General features: G+C 39.1%; 1 protein-coding gene across 1 annotated transcript in view; it reads left to right on the top strand.

Moving 5' to 3' along the window:
* Positions 1 to 27,914, top strand: part of ascc3 (activating signal cointegrator 1 complex subunit 3) — a 211,888-nt gene that overhangs the window by 30,539 nt on the left and 153,435 nt on the right. Inside the window, exons 6-8 of the mRNA XM_074683393.1 lie at positions 7,848 to 8,049; positions 10,872 to 11,007; positions 13,307 to 13,432. Of these exons, the coding sequence (XP_074539494.1) occupies positions 7,848 to 8,049; positions 10,872 to 11,007; positions 13,307 to 13,432 (464 nt within the window). The remainder of the gene's footprint in view (positions 1 to 7,847; positions 8,050 to 10,871; positions 11,008 to 13,306; positions 13,433 to 27,914) is intronic.

Raw genomic sequence — 27,914 nt, 5'->3', positions numbered from 1 at the left:
AAGAGGTTTGCCTGCTGAACTGTCCACAAAAGCTCGCAACATTTAGCGGTTGGCCCCAGGAAGGCAGGTTAGCATCAGACAGTTACGGTTAACAGGATGGGATTTCAGCATGGCAGTCTGTTCTACAGAATTTAGCATCAGCCTTAAAATGTAAGAGCATCGGCATAGTCTGCACCAACTGTCACTGAATAGTCTTCACTTGTAGAAACGATGCAAAAAGGATGTTTCCAGGCATTGACTGCAGGTCTGTAACATGCATACATTAATTGCATCCAAACTTTGTGGTATAGGAAGGAAACTTCATGAATCATTAATAATATAAATCAGTAATAATTTCATAAAAATGATCAACTTGCCGATTTTGACAGCTCCATATAAAATACCTTTAAAAGTTTTACAGTGTCCTTAAAGTGGATCATCAGATTTAAGAGAATTTTCTTGCTCTAGTGATTCTACGAGAAGTGTTTTTTGGATGTGAGAAAATATTGAAGAACACACTTGGAAATCCTGTTGAACGAAATTGAACAGACTTACATTGATGGATAAGATGGCTCTGAAAGCCTCTGTACAAAATTCAGGACCAGTGCTCACCTGCGGCTTCACTGGATGATAGGAAAATAAAAAAAACTTTTCAGCATTTCAGGCTGCCAGATTTCAGTAAATGGGCAGGAACTGAAAATTCTTGATCTTGTTCACTGCAAAAATCCTCTGACCTGGCAGGATTACAGGTCTGGTAGAGAAGACTGATCTTTGCTCTTGGTCAAATAACAGTTTCAGCAAAGTTTTTTGGCTCAACTTCAAACCATAAAAGTGAGAAATGGATAAGTCATAAATGAAAATGATGTATGTTTTATTTTAAACTAAAGAAATGAGGCTGAAGCGGTGGTTTACTCTCTTACTCTGCTTCAAACATCAACTGATGTTTTTCCCATTGTGGAAAACTTCTGATCATCGTTAAAAAATTTCACTTGCCAGACAGCTTTGAGATTAGTGTTGCCTTGACGACTGAGGGTTAAAAAAGGCTGATTAAATTTTCCACTATTTGCATGCCATCAGGAAGAGTGGGATTTAGTGGGGATGCCTGTCTCTTGCTGATTAGCTTTTTAAATTGCAGTTTGCAGCTTGGCACTTGCGTGTTTATCGAGGAACGGATTCTCTCAGAGGCTCCTCTCCTCATTTCAATGACTGATAGATGCCGTGGCGTAAGGACGGGACAGTTTGAAAGACTACACGTCCACAGATCTGAAAAGTTTTTGAAAAGCGTTTGTATTCAAAGAAGAAGAACAATCAAAAGGACATTTACCACAACACATCTAAATCTGCCTTCCCTTGTCAGCTGTAAACAAAGCAGCAGGTTGTTCATTTTAAAGAGGGGTATTTTTTTTTTTTTTAATGCTTCAGACTGCCTCTCTGGTGCCCCCCTGGTAGCTTTGTCTGAATTGGGATTTATCAAATTTTATTAATTTTCTTTTACTGCACTGCAGAAAAACTGAAATCTTATGTTTTTGTCTTATTTAAGTAAAAACTGTCTCGTTATACTTGATATAGATTGCATTCATGTTGTCAGTCCAGAAAAATATCTTGTTTCAGGTTATTAAAAGACAAAAATGAGGTCCAAGGCCTGTAACGCGTAAAAAAGAAAACATGGAATAAGAAAAAAAATTGCTAGAAAACTTGATTGAAACTAAAATAATTTCTTAATAAAAGTAACTTTTCTCTTGTTCCATTGGAAGATTTTTTTCACTTGTTACAAGTGATTCAGACCTCATTTTTGTCTTAAAGTAACTTGAAATAGAACATTTTTCTGGAATGAGTCTTAAAAGGTATTTTTGACTGAAAAAAAAAGACAAAAAAACTTGATAAGATTTTAGTTTTTCCAGAGTGATGTTTTAGAAAACTTGTTACTTCATCCTATTTCTGAAATTCTTTATTTTTGCTGCTGTCCCTTTAAGGCTCCCAGCCCCACAAACCCCCTTCCCTTTGAATGGCCCGCCCTCTGGAGGCCTGTTAGGAGGTGGGCAGTCCATGGTGTTTGAGGCCCTCCCCTCCGACATGATATGACTAATAGTAATAATAATAATAATAATAATAATAATAATAATAATAATAATAATAATAATAATAATAATAATAATAACTTTATCTATATAGCACCTTTTAAAAAACAAAAGTTTACAAAGTGCTTTTACAGAACACAAACAACAACAAAGCACAGAAACACAAAAACAAAACACACAGTTCTAGAGGCACTCGAGCCTCTAGATATGAACCAGTTTAGGGGTCCTCTTTGTGGAACAGTCTTTCTCAAGCTGTTTAGAGACAACATGAGCGAGGCCTTTTTGTGGCCTGCATTGTAAAAAGTCACTAACAGCCTGAGAAGCTGGGTGTTCACATCAACAGTGAAGTGAAGAGTAGTGCTGGTTAATCTGGAGTCTCAGTTTCACTGTAAACAGAAAGTTGAACAGAGACTTCACTCTTGCTTCTTTGAGTTATATTTAGCTAAAGAAGAAACTCCTTTTCTTTTGATTGTCTTTTAACATTTAAGTTCAAAGCTTTTTAAGGTTTGAGGTTAACTGAAATAACAGATCTGTCCTTAAGAGAAGAAGAAAACCAAATTTCACGTTTGCTTGGTGTGTGTAGGTGGATCCATCATTTCTGATACATTCCAGGACGACAGGAAATCTAAAGGCTGATTGTCTTCAGTGACTCAGCATCAAGCGGGTTTGTGTCTCAGTGTAAATTTTTGATCTCTAACAGATTGTTAGCTGCTTGATATCTCTTTATAGAGGGAAATGATTGGTCCTTAAATCACCACTGATGGAAATGGAGATGTCATTATGGTGGATCATGTCCTTCCTGCTTTTGCTCTCCGTAGAGACTGTTTTTCCAGCAAAAACAAAACCTGCTGATATGTAATTGAACAAACCAAATTTGCACACAAAAAATAACTTTCAAGCCTGCCTGGTGTAACTCCTGGATAACTCCAATGACTCCATTACAAAACAAAAGCGCTGACGTAAGAGAAAGAGCACTTGTTGTATTTTATAACTGCTAGATGTGTTTTTAAACTTTTTGAAACAACTTTATTGTTATTTAACTTTAGTCATTTAACTTTTAACAGCACTTGTGTCTGTTTACTGCATCTCTGGAGAAGGGAAAGCCATTGTCAGAGTCAGACCTTTCTTTTCTCTTAATCAGCGAGGACAGGAAGTGGAGGTGAAGCGCTGTAGGATGCTGACGGCTCTGACCTGGTAGAAAGAGCCTCCTGTGGAGTGTTTGTGTTTGTGTGTGCAAATGGCTCTCACTGGGTCATTAAGCTTATTTCTTTTTCATTTAAGTCTGGTACAGTATGTGTGGAGGTCTCTGTGCAGAAAATGTTTTCCTCCACACTTGATGTAACTTAAAAGATAGCTCCATCATGAATTTATCAGGAAGACGGCGTGAGCGTTTCTTTGACGAGTGTTTTAGACAATTTCCCCAGGCTGTGATCAGAACCGAGGCTTTTTCTCTGTCGCTCAACTTCAGAGTAAGCTGTTTCTGACAGCCTGACATCTACATCATCCTCTTTCCAAACAGTTTTGGTAGTGAGGCAATCTTTCTGACAACCTGAAGTACACTGGGTGATTTATAAAATATTAGATTGAACAATATTATTCAGCGCAAATGTGGTTAGGAGCTGCATATTGGGATTATTAAAACACACAGAGAGAAAACAGAATCACCGTGAGGGTTATGGAGCATTTAATGTGGAGATAAAAAAAAATATGTTAATATCACTGGAACTTTTGTGAAGCTTTAATATCTACAGAATATTTAAAACCAAAACACAACCCAGAGATCACATGACCAGCCAATATCGGACATTCAGATGCCATATTTGAATTTGAATTTGAATTGATTAAAGGATAGCCCCTTGAGATGCAGCATCTCATTTTCAAGGGGGTCCTTGAACAAACATAAACAAAAAACTCAAGTCACACTGCAACACTGCAACACATTCACATATGAACATACAACAGCAGAACATACAACAAATACAGACATCTTGCTCACCCTACTCCCATACGCAACCCCAACCAACATACGCCTAAAATGCAGAATAGACAAAACATTATAAAAGAGCAAAAACATGAACATAAAAGAAAATAATAATAATAATAATAAAATAAATTAAAAATTTGAAGAAAATAAATCAGAAACATGAGCAGTTTTGAGATGGACCTGTAGAGTCTTTCTGAAACAATAAAAAGAAGCAATAGAACGCAAGGAAAGAGGGAGATTATTCCAATCTGATGGGGCTTTGAACTGAAATGATCTTTTTCCAACTTCTTTTAAAATTCTGGAAACAAAGAAAAAGGGTGGTTCATATGCCTAAGGGTGTATGGAGAGTTGTATGGAATCATGAGTTCTTTTAAATATGGAGGGCAATGGAAATGAACACATTTAAAAAGGAAGTGGAGCCAATGATATTGCCGTCTTGATTTGGGTTGTAACCAGTTCAGTGAATCAAACATAAAACAGTGATGTGTTCTAAAAGGACATCTCAAAACAAATCTACACATAGAGTTTAATAGTACATTCAAAGATTTCAGATGGGAGTCTGAGGTGTTTTGATAAACAATACCAGCATAGTCAACAATTGGTAATATGAGTTGTGATGTTAACCTTTTTCTGACATTCAGTGTAAAACAGTTAATAGAACGATAAAGTGAAGCCAGACAACCATATGCTTTTTTTTACAATGTAATCTATGTGATGTTTGAAAGTGAGTTCTGGATAGATCCAAAGTCCAAGGTATTTCAATGATATAACTTTATCAACAGGAGATCCATCAGAGAAATAAATGTGAAAGTCCACTGGATGAGATTCGAGGTGACGTGTACTAAAAATCATGCTGCAGGACTTCTTTTTTTTCAGTACAAGTCTGTTCATACTGAACCAGTCTTGAACTGTATCAAAATCAAGCTGTAAAGAGTTCTGTATTTGAGATAAGTCAGAGTTAGAATTGTAAATGACAGTATCGTCAGCATATAAGTGGATATGACAGTTAGAGCAGATATTGGGCAAATCATTGATAAAAATAGAAAAAAGAAGTGGACCTAAAGTGGAGCCTTGCGGGACACCCTTTTCAATAATTAAAAAGTCAGACTGATGACCCTGAAAAAAAAAACAAATTGACCACGACTGTGAAGATAGACATTGAACCAAAAAAGAGCGTTTTGATCCAGTTCAATAGCAGAAAGTTTATCAAATAGTAAATAATGGTCTACCAGATCAAAAGCTTTAGAAAAATCAATAACAATAATATTTAAGTCTGAGATTTGCCTCCTAGGATTCAGTTTAGGTAATAAATTTCTACATGGGACTGGAAGATATTTTGTTTTCAAATAAATGAAATATAAAAAATATGTATAAAAGGAAAGACCTTGTTGCTGAAAAAGCTTACATCAATTACAGAACTTTTCCTCTTCGGTTTAAACTGAAATCAACTGGAAAAAAAAATATTAGAAATGAGTCTTGCTCTTCAGCCACAGGTGTTTTTATTCAACCTGAAAGATGTCACACTTCTGTGCTCGTCCTGGTGGCATGATTCAGGTCTCAAGATTCCTGCTCACAGTAGATTTTCATGTATTTTCTACAGCTCACACTAACAGCTTGGAGATGCCATGTGCATTTTTAGTTTTATTTTTTTTTTAAACATTTCATTTTTGATTGATAATATAAAAAAAAAAAATCAATATGATGGTTTTACAGTTACTGATAAATTGTTAACACTTAAAGTTCCTTTTCTTGAAATCCCATTAAATGAAATTTAAGGGCGTGGATTCTTAATTTGTAAAAACACCACAAAACTGTCTCGCCAACCAACAAAAATCTATCTTGGCATAGCTCTTGGCCGTGATTATAGCACCATGATCGCTTGTGGAAATGAGAATCCTGAAGATTTGGAGGCAATCACTGCTGCAGACACATAACAAGGTGCAATAGCTCCCAGAGAGAGAAGGAGAGTAAAGGATGGGGAACGGTTTAGACAGAGGAATTGGTGCATAGAGGGTGACAGAGTTAACGGGGCTGGGAGTTGGAGAGGTAATGGGAGGGAGGAAGGGGGGAGAGTGACAGGAAGAGGGGAGCTGCTGGAACGAGGGGGAGGCCGTGTAGCAGGTAGAGCCGCTAGATGAGATAAAGAAGAAATCATTCAGTCAATCAGGCCCAGCCGTGGTGCAATCATCAGATCTCATCTGTTTTCAAGAGCAATTCTGCCTTTTATTGAGCTGTTGTGCCTCAAACAGGGAGGCTGCAAAGGGGAACATTAACCCTTTCAGAGCCACATGCACCTGCAGCTGTGGTGAGCAGGGTTATGGCTGTGATCTGTTTTTTTAACTGAGAACCACAGCTGAAGAAGTGATGCAGCTTTTTCTTCTTCTGTTCTAGGGATGGGCTTTGATAAGAATTTATTGATATCAGATACCCTTATCAATTCTACTTATCGATCTGATTCTTTATTGATTCCTTTTTCAATTCCTCTCTTGAATTTTCTCTGGACAAAGTAGCTTTAAAGATTTTCTGGGTCAACAACATTAAATTGAAGTTATAAGAGAATAAAAATGTAATTTGTCACTGGATCTGGATATCTCTGGGCATAAATGTACAAAAGCAAAAAAAAATTGCACATCATGTGACGTTGATGTACTGCTTTGTTGTATGTTATTGACTCAAGTAGGCCCTCTAGAGTCTTGAAGTGGTTATAGCAATAATTTAAGTTGTTCGGAACCTTGCTGAAGTTATGAAGCCAGCCATGAGTTTGCACGTAACTCTTATTTCATTTGCATGTTAATATTTTGACATTTGGATATGTCTCCATGATGAAAGTTAATATTAAATCCTGAAGCAGACATTATATGGATGTTTTATGTTTTTAAAATCTGTTTAAAGTTTATATTGATTTTGTTTTGTTTTGTTTTGTTTTGTTTTATTGTATCTTTTTAATTAATCTCCTTTTAAATTGAATTTTGTTTTTTTTTATTTGTTTTGCCTGTAAAGCACTTTGAATTGCCATACTGAAATGTGCTATATAAATAAACTTGCCTTGCTTTGCCTTGCCTTGTATGCTAACCACTAGCGTATCAATGCAATTTCCAATGTACATCGAGCTAGCACTGTTTTGTTTTCATCATTTTTGGTAAATAAGGAGATTTATACAATGTTAAATGTCTTGAATAGGAATCTCTTGTATTGTTCATTTCTTTGTGAGTTCAGTTCTTCAGTAGAACTTCAAGCAGAAAATCCTGAATCATAGTTTTCTTGGGAAACATTATCTAACTGCTAAGCTAAGATAGCTGCAGGAGGCTAGTCGATGTATGGTCCAGCCGCTGTGGCTCAGTGTGTAGAATGGATAAGGGAATCATTAAGCACAAAGGCTAACGATATCTATGGATTGAAACATTACACATCGATTCTCAACAGAGACCGGTTTTTGATTCCCATCCCTGTTTTTTTTCCAGAACAAAGAGATTTTTTTTTAATTTCTCAATTTGAATGATGAAAATAATTAAAATAGGAAGTAACACAGTGTCTTTCTCTTGGTCTCTCAAAGGAAGGATCATGAGAGTTTTTTTATGAGAAAAAGAAAAAAAGAGTGAAGAAATCTCATTTTCTTCATGTGTCACTTCAAACTGGTTTTATATCATGAATTGTAATTTGAGGTCAATACCCTGAGGTCCCTTCATTCACAATATTAAATGTGTACCTTTCAGGTATCCAGGTTTTTTTTTTTTTTTTTGAACAAACTGTGTACCATGAAAACTTTATAACATCTTGTTCTTTATTTCCTTTTGTTTGTGCTGCAGACATGACCCGTAAAGTCAGCGGTGAGGTGACAAAGCCCACCTACGGCTGCCAGGTGACCATCCAGTCCGAGCAGGAGAAACAAATGATGAAGATGTACCGCAGAGAGGAGAAGAGGGAGAGGAAGAGAGGCAAAGGAGCAGATGACAGCGATGCATCAGATGCTCCCATGACCTTTGACCCCAGAGAGATGAGAGCTCTGCGGTGAGACACTTCTATGTGAACCTTTTTCTTCATTTGTCTTTGTTTTCTGCCTGTCTGTCCTCTCAGTAGCTCTTCAAACCGACAAGCCTCAGCTCTGGAGCTTTACTCAATAAAAAGAGAAACAGAGGCTGAAGCTTGTGTTTTTTTTTTTTTTTGCCAGATTTTTTTCTGAAAGTTTAATTTCAGAGGAGGAAAAAAAGAGCAGCGATCTGTTTAATTAAAAAGTTAGCATGGCCAAATCCAGCTCAGTGTGAAGGAACAGATTAGCAGAGAGGTAAGCCACTTTAGGACAGAACATAATGCTGCACATCTCTGTCCCTTCATTTTAATCATCAGCCGCCCAATATTCACTCTACAGCAGAAATATGGTTGTTATGAGGGTTTATGTTCTTGAGTGAATGACATTGTGCAGATGTTTTTAATGAAACGGCTTCAGGCCTCATCCATCATCTGTTCAGAGGAGGAAATTTCTGCTCAACACCATCAGACAAGATTCTGACATTCAGCAAAGTTTTTTAACGTGGGAGTTATTCTGAGTTAAAAACACGTTCAAGAACGCGCAAGAGCAAATGTGTACGATCGAGTGCTGACATGGCGGCACAGAAATGAGTGGTAATGTGTTTTCATGTGTTCTGTCTGTAGTAAAGGTGCAGATCTTTAGACCCACGGTTCTACAGTTTCATTTGGCAGACTCTTTTGTTCAAAGTGACGTACAACACAAGCAAGAATTTAGAAAGAAGGGAAGCCCTAGTTAGTGTGGCAAACTGCTACAAGTTATTTGGCTGCAGGTGCTACCATCAAGTGCAAGAAGATTATTATTTTTTTATTATTCTAGGATAATTTAGCCAGCTAACAACAATTAATTGCTGCAACAATATAATTCAGCCTTTAACAAAATTCAGTAATTAGTGCTGAAAATTCACTAAGAGCTGGGTCTGAGACCTTCTGACTAATTCTACCTCTCAGGACAAAGAGAAGAAGGCTCAGATTGAGGCCAAAGTGTTCCCTGAACAGATGAGTCTTCAGACATCTCTTAAAGCAGAAAAAGACTCTGCGGATCGTATAGAGTTAGGTAATTCATTCACCATTTGGGAACAACAGAGGAGAAGAGTCTGGCTAGAGATTTGGAGCCGCGCTGGGCTGGGAGCACCAGGCGTCTTTCACAAACAGAGCGTAATGGGTCAGAAGGAGTGTAGACCTGGATGAGGGAACCTCAGGTAGACAGTAGCCGTTCTTGTCAATGTTTTGTAAGACAGAAGAAGAGCATTGAATTTGATCGGAGCTGCCACTGGAAGCCAGTGAAGAGAGATTAACAGCGGGGTGACATGTGCTGTCTTGGGCTGGACGAGGTTTGAATGTACACACAGGGAGGCCTGCCAGAATAGAGCTGCAGGAGTCGATACGTGGAATCACAAGGGCCTGCACCAGAAGCTGTGTGGCCTGTTGTGTCAAGTAGGGTCTGATCCTCCTGATGTTATAGAGGGCAGATCCACAAGACCGAGCAATCAAGGCCACATGAACCTTAAAGGTCAGATGGTCCTTAATCATGACACCCAGATTTCTGGCAGAGATTGTGGGCACAAACCTCTACACCTCTAAACCCTTTACATATTCATATGTTGTAGAAATCCCTGAATCTGTCCATAAACTGATCAAATTGCTACATTATACACGGGATCTTCATGAGACTTGCTTAAATGATGAGGCCATCATATGATTTTTTTTTTCCTTCAAGCTTCAATCACCAAGGTCTGCCCCAACAGGCTTCCAGAAGGTTGGCCAATCAGAGGGAAGGGGGTTCGCGGAACAGGGGGCTTTAAAGAAATGTTTCAGACAGGGCCTGTAATAAGGATTTTTTAAATCAGCAGCGTGAAAAATTTGTCATTTTTTGAGCTGAAATTCATGTTTAAAGGAACACAGAGTATGAGGCCTGAAAAAAGTGCAATGCCCCCGTCTAATATATGTTTCATTGTATGTGCCCAGTGGAGAACAGTGGTCCCAGTTTTTTTCTTTTATGTATTTTGGGGCTTTTAGGCCTTTAAGGGGATAGGAGAGGACAGTAGATAGAGCAGGAAACAGGATAAGAGTGGGGAATGACATGTGCAAAAGAGGCCACAGGCTGGATTCGAACCCGGGCTGCCTCTGTGTGGGGGCAAACCTTAAGGATCGTGTCCTAGACCAAAAGACCACCTGTGCTCTGGTGTGGTACCAGTTTGAGAAAACACTGCTTCTTCTCAAATTCTTCCCCTCCTCAGCTGCTCAGTGACTGTAGTGGACTAATACTTGTGCTTACTTTTACTTTTACTGTTACACCTCTTCAGTAGAACTTATTTAATGTTTCCGGCTGATGCTTCTCAATTTCGGAGATGAAACCACTTGTTGATTGCTCTCAGCAGAACTACCAAAGTACTCCTTGTGTTTAGATGACAGTTGTTAGATTTTTATTCAGACACTCCTGAAGTCTCTCTTCTTCTCTTTCAGTCCTGTGTGGGTTCTGTGTGCACACACAGTTGTGCAGTGTTGTGCTCTCTAATGGACACTGAAAGTATGTTTACCTGGTAGCTGGGAGCAATTAGTTAGAATTTCTAACTTCAGAGGAAATGCTTTTCATCAATTTAAGAATTAGTTCTGCAGCTCAAAAAATGTCAAGAATCTACCTTAGACCTTTCCTAGACACTTTATTTAGAGCAAATTGAGTTGATTTAAAACCAGTATGGTCAGAAAAAGATTTCTGCTATGGACCTCCAACTTCTTATATACAGTTTAATTGTCCTCTAGCTTTTCTATGCTCTGATCTCTTTTCATGTGTTTGTCTCTCACAGTGAACATGCTCTGCTGAACGCCCGACGTGAGCCTGTCTTCGGAAGAGAAAGAGTGTATGAACGTATTCGGTATCCCAACGTCTATGACAGCTATGCCGAGGCAACAAAGTCACCTGCATTTGTCGGGGGAGCAAGGGTAAGACCACAATTCAGTTTCATGTTTTCCTATTGTGTGCTTGTCCTTTGATTTCAAAACCGTAAGGTTATTAAAGGCCATGCTCATTAGCTTGAGTTTTGTAGAATTCACTCTCAGAGTATTTCTTCCTTGACAACTGCTCACACTGAAATGTGGGATCACAAAAATTTCATCAAAATCAAGAATCTTGCATGAAACTGTGAATTTGTTTTTTCGGCTCTCAGTCAGAGACTTTGCTCGGAACACATTCTGCTCGGGGCTCCACGTTGGCTTGGTGAAGCCCTGCTCTGCTCAGACCAAAGTCTCTTATTTGGGAATCTATTCAAGTCCATGCAAAGTCCAAATTCTGCCGAGTCCTCCCCTCAAATGACTTTTGCTTTTCAAAACTTCTCCTCGATGTCAGTACTCAACTTCTCCCCTGAAGTCTTCTCCAGTGAGTGGCAAAGATCCAGATTTACACACCTTGTTGTTACCACGATGAGGCATGCTGGGACTTGAAGGATTCATTGTCTGGTCCCTTTCTTTATTTGGTTGTTCCATTAAGATCTTCTCTGATCAGACTTCTCCTAGAGTTAAGACTGGAATAGAATAGAATAGAATAGAATAGAATGGAATAGAATGGAATAGAATATTCTTTATTGACCCCCCCATGGGGGAAATTTTCTTGCCACAGCAGCTCACAAAGTGCTAAAATGGGGTAATAACAAGAAAAATAGAAATATAATATTAAGAATGTGAAAATTAGAAATTTTTAGAAATATGAAAAAGTAGAAGAAAAATTAATATTCGCAATGGCTATCACTTTAACGCATTAATTAGATTAATTAATTACACCGCAAATTAATGAGTTATAAAAATTAACGTGATTAACTCATTGGCTGCCAGCCATTTTCAGAGCATCTTGAACAATTTTTCAAGACCCAAATAATGTTGTTTTTTTCTGACTATGTAAACACTAAAACTACCTAAGAAGAGAGGACTCTCTTTTTTATGTCTCTCTTCCTGTTTTTGATCCAAAAAACAGACAAAACATTTTTTTTTGATTGCGTTCATCTCGGACGCTCCATCCTTTCCATGATCTCCTTCGTCTTTTCTCACGATTGTGCCGCTCTTTCTCTCTGAACTACAGCAACACATCCTCAATTGGAGCGTGAGCTGCCTGAACTTTTCTGACTCTCAGCGTCTCTCTATGCCTCTGTCATCTCACATCTTCTCCTCATATCCATGCTGAGCTCTCATCCAAAGAGCGCACTACTCTCACCCACAGTAGTTTACGCGCAGGATTTTAATTGACAAGTTCCGCCAGACCCCGCCTCCCCCAGCTGAAAAACATAATGTACTCCTACAAACATAGTAAACGGTTAAACAACATCAATGACATTTTAATATTGGCCAATTGAAAGAAAAGGGGGATTTGCAAATCTTTTTTTCTCTTTATTCATTTGATTAGTCATGCACTACAACTTTGTAATGTCCTAAAATTCAAATTCTTTATTTGGGGACCTTAAACAGATATGAGATTAAAATGTGATTAATTAGATTAATCGATTACAAATCCTGTAATTATTCTGATTTTTTAATTGCCTGACAGCACTACCAACTACATAAAAACAAAATAAGCACAGGGATCAACACTGAACAATGACTATAAGTACTCAGATGACGTACAACGTATTTTTGAATGCTGGGCGGCGTAAGGTGTGAGTTGAGGTTTGTTATGCTGTGTTGTAAAGTCTTATTGCAGATGGGAGAAATGACCTGTGCTAGTGCTCTGTCCTGCAGGGTGGGAGTCTCAGTCTGTTGCTGGAGGAGCTACTTAAGGCCCCCACAGTCTCATGTAGTGGGCAGGGGGGATTTTCCGTAATGGAGGCAAGCTTTGCCAGCATCCTCCCCTCACCCACCTCCTCCAGGGAGTCTAAGGAGCAGTCCAGAACAGAACTGGCCCTCCTGACCAGTCTGTTCAGTCTCCTTCTGTCCCACTCTGTGCTCCCTGCTCTCCAGCAGACTACTGCATAGAAAAGATCTTACTTTGTTTAAAACATGAAGTCTGTTTGATGAGCAGATCCCAAAACTGTTCCAATAAGTAAATGGTTAATAATCCAAATGAGTCCACAGACGTGTTTTTTGAAGGAACTATTAAACATTTTGGTAAAAAGACAGATGAATGTTTTTTTGTTGACTTTGGGGACACCTCCAAGTTTTTAAGTGTGTTTTGAAGCCCAGGGTTGTTGTCGCTGAGTCTTTGAGGTCATGTCTGAGGTCTGTGTTTTCTTCTTTTCCTCGTCTGTGTGACATTCAGATGCTGCTTCCCGAGGGAATCCGCAGAGACAACACTAAGATGTTTGAAGAGGTGGAGATCCCGCCCAATGAACCCATGCCTATCGGCTTTGAAGAGAAACCTGTCTACATCTCTGAGCTGGATGAGGTAGGAGCCGCTCTGTACCTCACTGTTTGTTTGTGTGTGTCAGTAGTCTGAGTGTGTGTATACGTGTGTGTTTGAACACCAGGGTTAGGCCACAGTGTGGTTGTGAAGTGACAGTGACATTCCTGAAGTCAGGACAGGTTGGTCAAAACAAAGAAGACTCTGAAGTTGTCATACTTCTGGAAGAAGCAGTTTTATTTTAACTGTGGCTGTATACACTCTGGATGTCAGCTTGCATCAAGCTGAAATCCCCTATTCACATCCTGCTTCATATATTCATGTCCTAAAGAAGCTTCTTTACACCGACGCCAAAGTCTGCGGGAAGTAACTGCAGGTAGGGAGGAAGAGAAGTGTGAAAACAAGAGACAAACTGGAGCTGGGTTTTGCACCTGCAGTGTTGCCAATCATCACCTCCCTGTGGAAACGCAGAAAGTTGTTTTTGATGTCCTGTTTTTGTTCGTCTGGAACAAATGATTGACTGCCTGTTTGTAGGAGGATGTTTTGGATTTGGACGGAGCCTCACTAACTTTGTCTTGAAACAGGTGCTTTGTTTTGTTGATGAAACTTCCACAGCTTTTTATTCTTACTGTTCATAAGTACCTCTTAAAACTCTACTTTAAAATAACTAAACAGTCCCTTAAATGATCAAAACTTTTTTTATTTTACTTTTTGTGCTTTTTATCAGGATTACTGAAGTTCGTCATAGCTTAAAAAGGAGCTGTGCTTCAGCTGGCAGCTCTTCCTAATGCCATGCTTCTTCAGCATTGCTCTTTGCACAGTGTTTCTACTTAAATATTCTCTAGACAGAATAGAGAAAAGAAATAGTTCACCAGAGGAGCGAGATGGCAAAACATGACCTTTACCTTTTTAACAATGACCCTTGTCATTGCCAAGAAATCAAAATGACAAGAGCTGTTGACCCCACGCTTCCCTCCTTTTTTCATGTCTAGTTTTCTTGATGGATGTTCAGACTCAAAACACTTTGATGAGTTTCTAATTAATTTTCTCACAGTCACACTAATGCTTCACCATGACCTTTTGAGTAAAATACTACTATCAGGCACAGGGATGGTTATTGCTTGAAGCTTAGCCCCTATGTTCAGGTCAGTTTTACATTAAAAAGCTAAGACAATATATCTGCCACTTTACCTGAAGTGTCTCTTTTTCAATCTCTGCTGGTAAGTCAGTCAATGAGAAGCAAGTTTTAAAGCAGAATATATTTTTTTTCTAAGATAATTTTTTCTGATATCATTTTTGTTTTCATGGCAGGTTTAGCAAAAATGGCCTCAAACACCATTTTTCTGACTTGTTAATTATGTAAAGCTATTGCAGGGTACCAGACAGACAGCAGAGAGTCTTAAAATAAGTGTTTATGTTGGCACGGTAACACTTCACAGCTTTTTGAGGGTGGGGGATGGGTTAAACTAGTACATGTTCTAATAAATAGAGATAACCAGAGTTTACAAAATGTAGTCAGAGACAGTTAAAAATTTAATGTAGCAACAAATCAACACCTAATCTCATCAGTCTGCATCCTGATAAATTTTTTCTTAAAGATTTATGAGGATGATCTGTTTTAATTGGACTGCCTCGCCACCTTCTGGACCGAGTCTCACACACACTGTCATGAAGATGTGACTTTTAACCAGGCGTGTGTTTGGTTAGGAACACATTTTCTTTGTTCAAAACAACTTTTTACTAGATACAATGTGACGGGTTAGGGTATCAGTACAGTTATGTCGCGCTGTTGTTTGAAACTTGACATCAAACGAACATAAGTTTGTACCGTACGTCAGGAGCCGGCTAAATGTAGCGCTAGCAGCTCAGTGCTATCCATAGGCTAACAGGACAACAAGCAAACTGTCGGTTCATACAGCAGTTTAGTAGCTGTCTATATCTAGGGCAGCTGGCAGCCTGGAGCTCGAAGACATGTCTGTAATATGTAACGTTAGTGAATCCTGGTTATGTCCTGCCAGTCATTTACCAAGCAGAGCTAACGTAACCTCACACTTCATTTTATTGATAGACTCTCAAGTTTGAACAGACCACTGCAGAATAACTGCTGACTGTGGGTGGAAATGGTCATTAGCACAAACAGTTTAGCTCCTGTGTTAGCCTGTAGCTCGTGCTCTATCACTCTCCTGTTTCTCTTTCTTCTGCTCTTCTGTCCTTTTTCTGTCTGACAGTTAGACACCGGTGTCCACCATCACTACAAAATTAATCACAGAAATTGTTTTCAGCAGAGAAAAACACAGATCTCTCTTCTCACTACTAAACTTCATCAGCTGGCGTCGTGTTGTCATACGGGCTTTGCCATGCTGTAAATCAATCCAGTCCTGCTTGACCCAATCAGGAAGCTACAAAGCTAGGAAGCTATAAAGTAGTATTCAAAAGAACATATATTGGTGCTGCTAATCTCTTTTTAAAGTGTGGATTACAATCAAGCATATATTCTGGAAGGGAGACTTGTTAAGATCACTTTTAAACTCCTCACAGCCTTTTTAAGAAGGAATAGTGATGTTCAAAGGTTTAACTGATTTCCTTTGCTTCCACAACAAATGGTCAATTTGACAAGAGGAACAGTTGCGGAGCTCATGGGAAATGCAGTCTTCATCCTACAAGGTAGCTCTGATTCAATCTAAAGGGGTCAGCAGAATCAGTATGATAGACTCTTTACACTGTGTTAAAGGTGACGGCAAAGGCAGTGATGTCTTAAAGAACCCATTTACACTGGCAGCTTCACCTGCTGTTGTTGCCTAAGCTCCTCCACTCATGATAGGTTCACTGTTCGCCTGAATCCATTTAAATTCAGTTTAAGCTTTCCATGGACAATCATGCTAATGAGGCTTAACCTCTGAAAATTATTGTGCAGTCATGGCAATGAGGTCTCAAATTTAACAAAACACCTCCTGTGCCACCCATCACTCATGATGGGTGATGATTTCAGTGGGTGAGCTTTAACCCGAAGAGTTTCAGGGAGATGGTTGCTGTTTGACTGAAACACACGCTGAAGGACTCAAACCACAGCTATGACTTTACCAGCTCTGCATCCTATCGTCTCATTTTGAAGTAAATCCGTACGAGCACCAGAACCGGCCTGCTCGTCTGTTCAGCTGCCAAGAGAGTGGCGTATGCCCCGGTGTGTATTTGGTCCCTGTTATCCTCCATCTCAGCGAACAGGAGAGGACTGCAGCTGTAATGGCCAGTGAGTGATGTTCCTTCTTAATGGAAGTGCTGTAGCTCTCAGCCGGCTGTCAGCAGACACAATGACCCGTCAGTCTGACTGACACTTTGACTGACAAACCCACAGTCATGCTGATGCTCACACACACTCTCCAGCCTCTGGCGGTCTTTACCCGGGCATGGATGGGCCGTATGAGAGGGCATCTGGCTGTAAAAGCAGGAGCTCAGTCTGCACAGACCCTCAGGGAAGAGGTCTGGCAGGAGGCCGGAGAATCCTCCAAACACATCATTGTCTCTGAAGGCTTGGATCCCATCCTGTCTGCCCAAGTGGGCTCTGTGATCCATCATTACTGCCTCACTAGTGAAGATGCAACAGTGCAAAAGGTCAGCTGCTCTTCCCTCGGTGCAGCCTTTGTTGATGAAGAACCTAAACTAGCAAACCCCTAAACCTCACCAGCATTTTGTCACACTTCAAGAGACTGGTGTAACTGCTCACCTCTCTTAACCTTCCTGTCACTCATGCTAATGGACATCATAATAAACAAGGACCAGCTTCTTTGTGTTTGTGTGTGTGTGTGTAATAGAGCGAGAGTGTGTTTGGCTGTTTGTGGGGGGAAGAGTGTGTGTGTCGCTTGCTGTGACAAATTGATGAACGGATGGTTTAATCACATCTACACTGTAGCTCTTGTCACAGTTTGTGATACTGGCTCAGGTGTCTGTGTGTGTGTGTGTGTTTGTGTTTGTGTGTGTGAGTGCTGAGATCTCTTCGATGCCTGTCAACTTCAATCCTCATCAGGGGGTTCTTTGAAGATTTGACAATTAATCTTTCCATTAGGCACGGGACTCTGTCCAACAAAAGGGTCAAATAGCACCAACTATGAATGAACAGCTGTCGTCTTTGTTCATATGTTTCTTTCTTTTGTTGCATTCATTGCATTTTTTTTCCTTAAGAACAAACTTTAAAGCTCATAGTGAGTATAATACATGGATGTAGTCTCTGTGGCATAATGCATTAGTTTTGGAGGCAGAGTTATGAAGCTTACACAACAACATTTCATCTAAAAACGCAGTGGAAAAAAAAACTGAAATGCTGAGGGACTGAACACGCTGTAGTAAGTATGCCAGGCCTGTAGTTGGCGCAATAACTGTCTTGTCCAGAAGCAGCTTTTGGTAGATCTCCACTGAAGTGGAGTTGAGCCAATCATCTGGTGACGTCAACAATTCCAATGAAAACACTGCCTTGCTGTTTACACGGCAATGGTGGTGGCATTGTTTTAAAACAAGTCCACTCTGGAGGCCGTTTTCAAAAGTTTGCGTTTAAGGTCAGCTAAAACGCTGTTTCCGTGTAATTGCTAGGCCGAAATGCAACAATACTTTTGAGTTTCATCCCAAAACCGTTATGTAAAAAGCCAGACACCTTTAGCCATGCCTAAAATAATCCAAAACTCTTAAATTTAGTTTGTTAAAATAAAAGAAGTTTGAGAAACAGTGTTGATAAAGAAATAAGCTAATCAGAACATAACTGAATTTTCATGCAGGCTGTAAACATGTTTATTGTTGCCACAAAGATCAGCTTTTTTGAATGGACGTGCATGTCCTCTCTGCGGCCAACCTCAAGTGGACACTCCAGGAACTAGAGTTTTTAACTCTTTGTACTAAAATGTAAAGCCTTGGCCAAAACTGAAAATGAGGAAAACAAGGCTGAAAACCTTATCACTGAATTTTTTTTTTATACCAATTAAGATAAATGGTAATGATTGTGTACTAACCTCTCTAAAATCAAGACATTGCAATTGCATAAATTGATATTAATTGCAGCTTCACAGAGATGGCCCTGTAGGCATTTAAAAAAAGTAAGGTTTTTTTTACTGCATCTCTTTTGGTGGTTGTGACATTTTTTTCCCTGACCCTCCGTCTGCTTCACAGTGTGTGCATGTGTATGTGCTCATGTGTTTGTATACGCAATGGGTCGGCAAGATAATGGTAGAGGAACCTCTGCTTTTATTTGGGGCACTCTCTTGCAGGATGTCATGGAACAGATCAGACAATGAGGGTGTTCAGAGAGAAGAGCTCAGCTCTCCTTCCCCCTCTGTGTTCTCTGCCAAATTTTCCAGGGGGGTGGGGGTTTTAAGTGCATTCCTAGTGGCTGCCTGGTATGGTGCAGTGGTTGTTACCATTGGGTTGCTCTAAATTGGTGATGAGGTTCCTCACAAGTTTATTCCTGAGCTAAAGGGATGTGCAAATAGAAAAAGCCTGAATGAAATCCCATTGAATGGTAGACTAGGTAATGGATTTTAGTTTCTTTTATAAAAGGTTTTTACCGCTGGTTACATCCAAGAAGAGCCCTTGTCCTTTCAAAAATGCAACATTCATGGTGTATATCAACAATGATCAATGTTGTGAAAAATTTCAGTATTTCCCATCAGTGAAAAACAAAATTTGAGATAATACTTCACCCATTTCCTATTTTAATTCAACCATTATTAAACTCCTGGATGGTATGTAGACAGATGCTCTACCCCCTCCCATCCCCCACCTTCCTCCTGTGAACTTGTCTCTGGATCAGAACTCTTTGAGGTCACCTCAATGGCATTAGCCGTGGCCTTTTCATCATCAGACGGCAGACATTGTTGAATCTGGGTGGGGATGAAGCCCATGGGCTTACACATACACACATGAAGTCACATGGCACACACGCAACCTTGGACTCAACGCCTTCTTTGGCTCCGTTACAGTTCAGCTGCAGAGGGTTGATGCGAACGTGCCCAGGTAAGGCTGCGTGTGCGCCCTTCCGTGGCTGAGCAGTGACATTTGTGCCAGTCTTCGAGTTTTTGTTGTTGTTATCATGTGTTTATATGCTGAGGTGTTTTTTTCTTGATCACAAACTACGTCCCCTGTTAGGGATAGTATGGAATTGACTTTTTTCCCCCCTCTCTTCTCTCAATGTTGCTTTTTCATATGTATTACAAAGGGGCGCTGGACACGCTAGCAGCTCCTAGGTTCATCCCATTTCTGTGTTTCCCCATGTTTGTTTTCTTATATGTCTTGAAAGGGATGTAACTGAAATGAAATTTCCTCCTGAGGATCAATAAAGTATTCTGACCCTGGTTGCCTGTACTTATAAAAAAGGATCACAAAAACATTTTACGATATTTGTGAAATTCATTGTGGCCACAGAGGTGGCCGGAGGAAGAAAAGAGCTCCTGTGTGTATGGGTGGTACCAAGTGTTTTGGTTGAAGTCACAGAAATACTTTGTTTGCTACATAATGGCTGCTTTTATTACCCTAACACTGGTCTGATGCTGTTGAGTCTTTGTTCTGATTTGATGGACATCCACACTTGTTTGTCACGATTTCAAAGCTCCTCAAAGTTGTTTACAATGATTTCTGTGGACACTGTGTTGACTGACATGTTTGTGATCTAATGTATGAAGTGAAGGCTCCTTTTTTACCTGAAGCGAGGTGGGAATTAAACAGCCAGTTCTGATGAGTGGCTGGATTCCCTTTCATCTTCAGAGTAGTCCATGCTTTGATTTGTCCAGCTCGCTTTAAAAACAGCTCACTTATTTTCCTGCTCCACCTCCCGTGTGAAGTTAGAAGTGTTAACTGCTCCTGTCTGAGACTCTGGTGCAAAAACCTGATCTAATGCTGTCAGCTGGAACATGGTCAAAGCTCCTCCCTTCTATAGATGCAAATGCCACTGTAGACCAAGATTCACCATCAGACAGGGTGTGATCCAGGCCTCTGTGAGGTACACTTCCTGATGTCTGGTCTATTAACCAGTGATGACATCACAGCCTCAGGATAAAAGGGCAGCTTGAAAAGTGGTTTTGCGCTGTCATGTGCTGTCAAAAGCAGGGATAGACCTATTAACAGCTCTGATATTTAGCATTTTGAGGCATATCAGCATTGGCCTTTTTTTTTAATCCGGCTGATAAGAAATTACATTTCAGACTTTGTTATTTGGGCCTCTCTGTCTGCAGTCACTACTGTCTCTAGCATTGTCCCACCCACAGCATCTGATTGGTCACACGCAGAGCCATTTTTTAACAACTTGACTTACTATAAAAAATTTTAGGAAGCTTTCTATTTTTTCAAGTCTCATTTAATTTATTAAGATATGCTGCTGAGCCTGGGAGCTGTTTAATAAACATATGCTTAAAGGGGTTTAAATAAAGTTTAATGTTGGAGTTTGTATTATCCCAAATTTTGACGCAAGTATTTTTGCTTTTACCGCAAACTTAAAATCGCCCCAAGTATCGGTTATTGGCTTCCTTGACTACTGATAATCGGTATTGGCCCTGAAAAAAACATATCTATCTATCTATCTGGTAAAAAGTAATATTTAGAGCGTACACTGTATACAGGGGTGCAAACTTGTCGCCTTTCGGTGAAATTTGCTGTTTGGGATCAAAAATAGGTCATTTCTCAGTTGTCATGAATCTAATTCACATTGTGGTACTATATTTTCTAAGCTTGTTTGGCTGATGCACAAGCTTCTTTTTTTCTTTTTTGATGTTGTTTTGTTTTGTTTTAATAATGTGTGCGTCCCTGTTGGTTAAACAGCACTGGTCATGCTGCTGTTAGCCAATTAAACTCTTCCTTTATTTCATTACGGCATCAGTTTGTTTTTAAGAGTTGGGGAATAATACCTTTTACCAAAGTGACGTTTGAGAAGTGCTTGGACCAATGATGACTACAACTGGTTTCACTATAGGTAAGACTTATAAATGCACCAACATTATGTGACATAGGTCTATTTCATGTTTTATAAAACGACAAGACACCCAATCTGAGTTCTCTTGAAGACTGGCATTGCAAATCTACAACCGCAGCATGTCCTGTTCTTTTAGCCTTGCAGAGGTCTGCTGTGTCTGCAACTTGGCAGCATGCAGATGGTGCGTTCAGGAGTGTGGGAATTTTAAAATAATTGGGGTTACATGGCCTACACATGCCTTTGTGTGAGGGGGGCTAAAATGACCCCTGTCAAAAATTAAGGGGGTACATCTGTCCCGCCCCTCCCAAAACTGACACTGATGGTTTGGTAATCATGTTCATATAGCTTAAGGAAAGGCAGTTTTATTTTTATAGCACATTTCATACACAATTGCAATTCAAAGTGCTCTACATAGAAAGTTATTAAACACAATACATAGAAGTGGAAAAAATATATATACAGCAATATATTGCAACACCTTAACCTGTGATAAAATATTAGTATTTCAACTCTTAATATGGATATTTTTGTGCTAATAAAAATTCACATTTTTCCTGAGTTGGAAGTACAATATGTCTTCCGTACCTCCACTGCAGTAGATGGCCTCAAAGAGCTATTCCACTGTACTTTGCCCATAAACTGTATAATAAATATATTTAAAGTATTTTATTCCTAAACTTGGTGATGTGGGTTTTGATGCCGTAAACATCAATGTTTTCTCTCTATTCTTGGGTCAAGTTTGTTTAAAACTATTTTGAGTTAAATTTTTACAGTTTGGTAGACTGATAAAATAATAATCATAGTCATGTTTTGTGCAATGTTAGATTTTTTATGAGTAACATTGTTTACACCAAGTGACATTTATCAGTTTCACCAACTGACCATGTCTTTCACCCAGTCATTTTTTTCCAACATTAGTTTAATGTAATAGTAGTTTATGTGACAAACTTTATGCACTTTATATTTTAAAGTTATGTTTTTTTATGAAACACTGCATCTGACTTTCATTATTTCAAACACAATAAAATAGAAAAGCTGTTTTCAATCAAATAGTTAACTGGGTAGAATATTGCAGTATATCACAATATTGTGATATTGTGATATTGTGATATCGTATCGTGAGGTTCTTACCAATTCTCACCCCTAACAATACAGAACATAGTTAAAAGTTAATAAAAGGATCAAATTTGTAAAAGATCAATCCATAGTGGGAAGCGTTAATTAATTTATGTATATGTTTTTACTATTCTTTTGGGGTGTGTAACCTTTTTTAACCTTAGGTGAATTTGCACCCCTGTGTGTAATACATGGACGTAGTTTTTTTGATGTCACATATTTGTTTCTGATATGAAGTTTTAGGCCTCATCAGTTGCAGCAGCTTCCAGCTGCGCACAAGTACTAAACAGCAGAATGAGGAGGTTCACAATTGACATGAGACCTCTTTCTTTCATCTTTGCATTAACAAGAAGGATGTACCAAAGGATCACACTCTCTCTGATCACCTGCAGAGCGAGTTCAGGTGCTGCAGGTGATCAGACGTGAGAGCTGGAGAGCAACGACACACGGTGTCAACCATTAATTATAGATGCCAATCTTATACTGATTATAAAAACACCAAACAGATATGGATAAAAACAGTTGGTATAATTAGACAATGCCTCATCTAAACTAGTATAAGGATCAGATTTACTGTTTGGATTTAGCTTGGTTTCCCATTAATTGGGATTATTTGGGACAGAGGAGGGATTTACAAATATCTCTGGGGAGCTAATTTCCTGGAAAGGCTGGGAAGGAAAACAAAGGACTGAGTAAATGACTGAACATCACAGAGGAAGGATTTGATTCGACAGAGTTAATACTTCTCTGATGTTGCCTATCAGACATTCAGCAGCAACTAAATTTCTGTCCTTGCCTAAAAAGACAAAAATCCTAAGCACTCTGAACAGCTGAAATAAATTCTCTCTATCTCTGTCTTTGGTCACCAGAAAAAAAAACACACATATCTGTCTTTTTTGTCCCTTGCCAGCAGTTTTTCCTTCATCTGTGGAAGTCACTGTGTAACCGATATAGATTGATATGGAACCTCTGTCTTGTGCTGAGCGATGTGAATTAGCCTCAGTCAGGCTGTGGCTCTATTCATTAACTGAAGCCTGGGCAACTGTGGAACAAAGTGCCTCACTCCTCTGAAGCGCAGGCACACAATGCCTAATAAGTCTTTACGTGCTATTAGACTTTTCAGCCTGCTTTTCAAAGCCTTCCTGACGCCCTCCTCCTCCTCCTCTCCTCCTCATCCCGTTTACACTGAGTGCCGATTGTCATTTATTGAAAGCTGTAATGGGAAACAGGGCTGTGCGAGCCTCCGTACGCCTTTAATAGCTCTGTGAAACATTAAAAGTGGGGAATTTATTAGGGTGCTTTTTAACTAATGAATCAAGGTCTGGGCTTTCTGCTCCTGGCTCCGTGGTAAAAGCCTTCCTAATTTATCTGAATAAATATGTTACTCAGTGTGTTGTGGGTGAGAGCAAGTGCCACCCTTTAGTAGAAGTGATGGACCAAACAAGCAGAGAAACGAACACTTTAAATGCTGATGTACTGACAGCAGAAAGAACACTGGGACTCACAGTCAGAAGTTTCTATGAAGTACTAATTGATAGGAATCCACTCGAGCTGCTAATAAATTCTGAGAAATGACACATTACCACAGGGGAACAGTGTGCAGAGCTGAGGGATTAACGCAGAAACCATGGTGGGTGAAGAGGGGGTTTAAGGCATAAGTAATGACCTACTACTTTCTCCCAATTTGTGCTGTATATCTTAATGCTGCTTGACACTTTAAACTTTCTAATTCCATAATTTTCCTCTCTGAGTTTTTAATTTTTCACCCATAAAGTTAAGCTGTCAACCAAAGACGTTCTGGTACCATTTGTCCTCCAAATACAGGACATGAGTATCGCCAGACCAAGAAAACCCTTTAGACATCCATTGTTACTTTTTCCTTTTAGGTTTTATCAATCTGGAACATTGGGCCTCATTTACAAATAGATTTTTGCCATAATCGTGTGTGCCAACGTTTGATGCAGAAATCTGTGATTCATCGATATTTTCATACTTGAAATTTTTCTTACTCTGCGACCAAATGTAGAAACTCCTCAGACCATGCGTACGCACAAATAATGACCACCAACTCTCTCAGAAAATGTAAACACACTTTTAACCAAAATCATGACATATTTAAACTATCAGCCAAAGAAAAAAACTCTTTAATAGAATTTAAAAATAAAAACTGTGAACTGATAAAATGTATGAGATAACCATGAAACTGATGCACATTCATATTTTTTTGAATCTTAAATTAAATGCTTAGTTTTACAATTCAAAATATCACAATGTTCATTTTAAAATGTCACACTTTTGATGTTAATTAAATCCCTGGGTATGGTAAACACAGTGTCTCTAATAGAGGTTGACCGATATGGGTTTTTGGGGGGCTGATGCTGATGCCGATGCTTTCCAAATTTGGGCAGCCGATGCCGATATGCATAGCCGATTTTTCCAATTTGATATTCAGGCCGATTGCTAAATAAATATATATTTATCACATTTTTGTGAAACGCAGCAATTTCTGAGCAACTAAAAGAAATCTATTACAACAAGTCGTGTCCAGTCCTCTGAACATTTATTCAGCTTTCAAAACAATAAAATATTTTGTCTGAGTAAACACACAATGTAACAAGCAGTAGTAAACATTCACAGTCTTCTTAAAATGTCAAAAAAGAAATTTTAACTTATTAATATAATTTCAACAAACGAATGTAATGTATCCAAGTGGTTCCACAGGTTTGAGGTGCTCATCTTTTTTGTGCCTGATCAAAAATTGCATCATTTTATACAACGGATCAAAAATCGGCTTTTTAAAAGAAAATACGGCCGATGGACGATAGAGACAAATGTCCAAATATCGGCCCGACATATCGGCCGGCCGATAGCTTCACTGATCACTCACTCTTATTTGTTCACAAAAATATCCTGCAACTGTTTCAATCTGTGTGGTTTATGTTTTGGATGCCGAGGTCTGTGGCGCCTCCTCCTAAGGTGCTGAACACATGTTCTTATATGGATGAGTTGGGTTTAGGTAGTATGCTGTCAATTTAGAATGATTCTGATTCACTTCCATTTGCACAGTGGTGAGATGTAAATGGGCTGGTGTGTACGTGTCATGAATCTGGTGTTAATTTTGTGTAAACACAGAACTTGTGCGCAGAGTAAGAACATTTCCATTAATAGTGCATTTATTAGTGAATGAAGCGCAATGTTTAGATATGATGTGATTTAACAAACCTTTGAATGTACTGGGTTAACCCCTTGATACCTGCTGTCCCAAATTTGCGACACACCCTGTCAGGTCTTGATGCAGCTGAAATAACCTTTGTATCTCATTATTACCCATTGATTCATATTCTACACAAACCAAAGATCGTATCAGATCCACTATGTCACAATATACTGGTGAGGGGATGAACTTCTCGTTAGGGACAGACTGATTATGGGCCGGGCCAACCATCAGCTGGCATTTTGAAGCATATCGGCATCTGCCTTTTTTTTTTTGATCCGACGGCTGTTAAGAAACAAATTTTAAATTGGAAAATTTAAAACTGTGTTGTTCTGTGTTGCTCTGATGCAGCCGCTCTGCTGTCTGCAGTCACTACTGAGTCCCCAGCACTGTCCCACCCATAGTACCATCTGATTGGTTTCAAGCAGAGCCATGGCTTTGGAAACAGCCAATCAGCAGTGCAGTTCTTACAGTTATTGCAGTTACATTGAAATTTTGGAAACCTTTATTTACTGTGGAAAACTTTAGCTATTTATTTTTTTAAGTTTTAATTTAACTCTGTAAAACATGCTGCTGAGCCTGGAAGCTATTTAATAAACTCATGCTTAAAGGTATTGGAATGAAGTCAAATGTTGGAGTTTGTATTGTTCAAAATTTTGACACCACTTTGACTGCAAATTGATATCGGCTTCAAATATCAGTTGTTGGCCTCCTTGACTACAAATAATCAGCATCGGTATTGGCCCGGAAAAATCTATATCGGTCTATCTCTACTTCTCATGTCTATTTTTATAATCTAACTTAGTTATAACTATTGTGTTTACTATATTCAAATTTACAATCTCCACTTAATTTAACATCTGTAAGAATGCAAAAACATAAATCTATTTTGATAATTATGAACTAATTCAGACAGTAAGGGGTTAAAACACATCTAATGCAACCTTAAAACAAGCTCAATCCCCACAAGCTTGAAGAGGTGTTGTAATCCTTTTTGATATTTTACAAACGGTATCTAAAAATGATGGGGGATGATACTAAAGATGGGCACTGGACAGAACATGAAGTGAACATGCTGGAGAAAAGTCAGATGAAGATTATACCAGGAGAAAATGAGATGTGTTTAAATCAGTAGATCACCAGTCAGAGAAAAGGTTAATTGTTACAGTATGACATATACCAAACAGAAATGTGCTCTTTTGTTCTTTATCTTGATGTTCTTTAGTAATAAAGCTCCCACTCTTATATTCTCAAACCAGTCTGTATTATCTGCTTCTACTTTGATTTCGATGCTTCTGTTCTGTTTCCTGACGCCTCTGGCACAGAGAAACACTCTCAGTAGTTGTTTTACATTAAAAGCCCACCATGAAATGGAGTGAATCTGCCCTTTGACCTGCTGGGAAGCTTTTAGATTGAGGCATCTGTGCATGGAGAGTTTAGCTAAACAGCAGTCAGAGCAGCTAATTTGTGAGTGGTTCAGAGTTTTTCCTTTTAAAAAGAGAAATTTGATTCAGTAAAGTGCTGCAGTCTTTGCTTAGAGGTTCTGTTGATGTGATTGTGTGTGATTGATTTATATCTTCTGTAACCATACTGTGAACTTCTCATTCCTCCACTGCTTTACTGGACTGACATTTCTGACGGTTTTGTGTTTTGGTTTTGGTTTTTTGTTAATGCCTCTTGACTGCATTGCTCTTGAAGTTGACTATTTTTCTGCAACTAAAACCTGGTTTATATTTCTGAGTCGACCCTTTGCTGTAGTGGTCGATGCAGTCTTGAGCACTGCATACTTCTGCGATAACTTCTTCAAGACACATCAGGTTAGTGTCATCTCAGATTGAACATTTCCAATCCCACTTCAGTTTGCTACAGGGGTTATGAGCATATTATATTATATTTAAGCTGATACATGTTGCCATATATCATTGTTACTACCAAAAGGAAAAATAGAGCCGAGACACCGACAAGATGAAATGTACAGCTTATATTTGTGTGATAACAGACATGTTGTATATACTGAAACCAACATTCTGCTCAATGGACCAACCAAGACTTGCTGTCCGGCACACTGTAAAACCCAATTAGTGAACACAACTTACCGTATTTTCCGGACTATAAGTCGCCCCGGAGTACAAGTCCCACCAGCCATAAAATGCATAATAAAGAAGGAAAAAACATATATAAGTCGCACTGGAGTATAAGTCGCATTTTTTTGGGGAAATTTATTTGATAAAATCCAACACCAAGAACAGACATGT

This window comes from Halichoeres trimaculatus, unplaced genomic scaffold (assembly GCF_033239565.1).
Source record: "Halichoeres trimaculatus isolate MK-OKI-2021-1 unplaced genomic scaffold, fHalTri1.1 fHalTri1_scaffold_12, whole genome shotgun sequence".
In the NCBI taxonomy this organism is placed as follows: Eukaryota; Metazoa; Chordata; class Actinopteri; order Labriformes; family Labridae; genus Halichoeres; species Halichoeres trimaculatus.
This window is presented reverse-complemented; position numbering and strand designations above follow the sequence as displayed.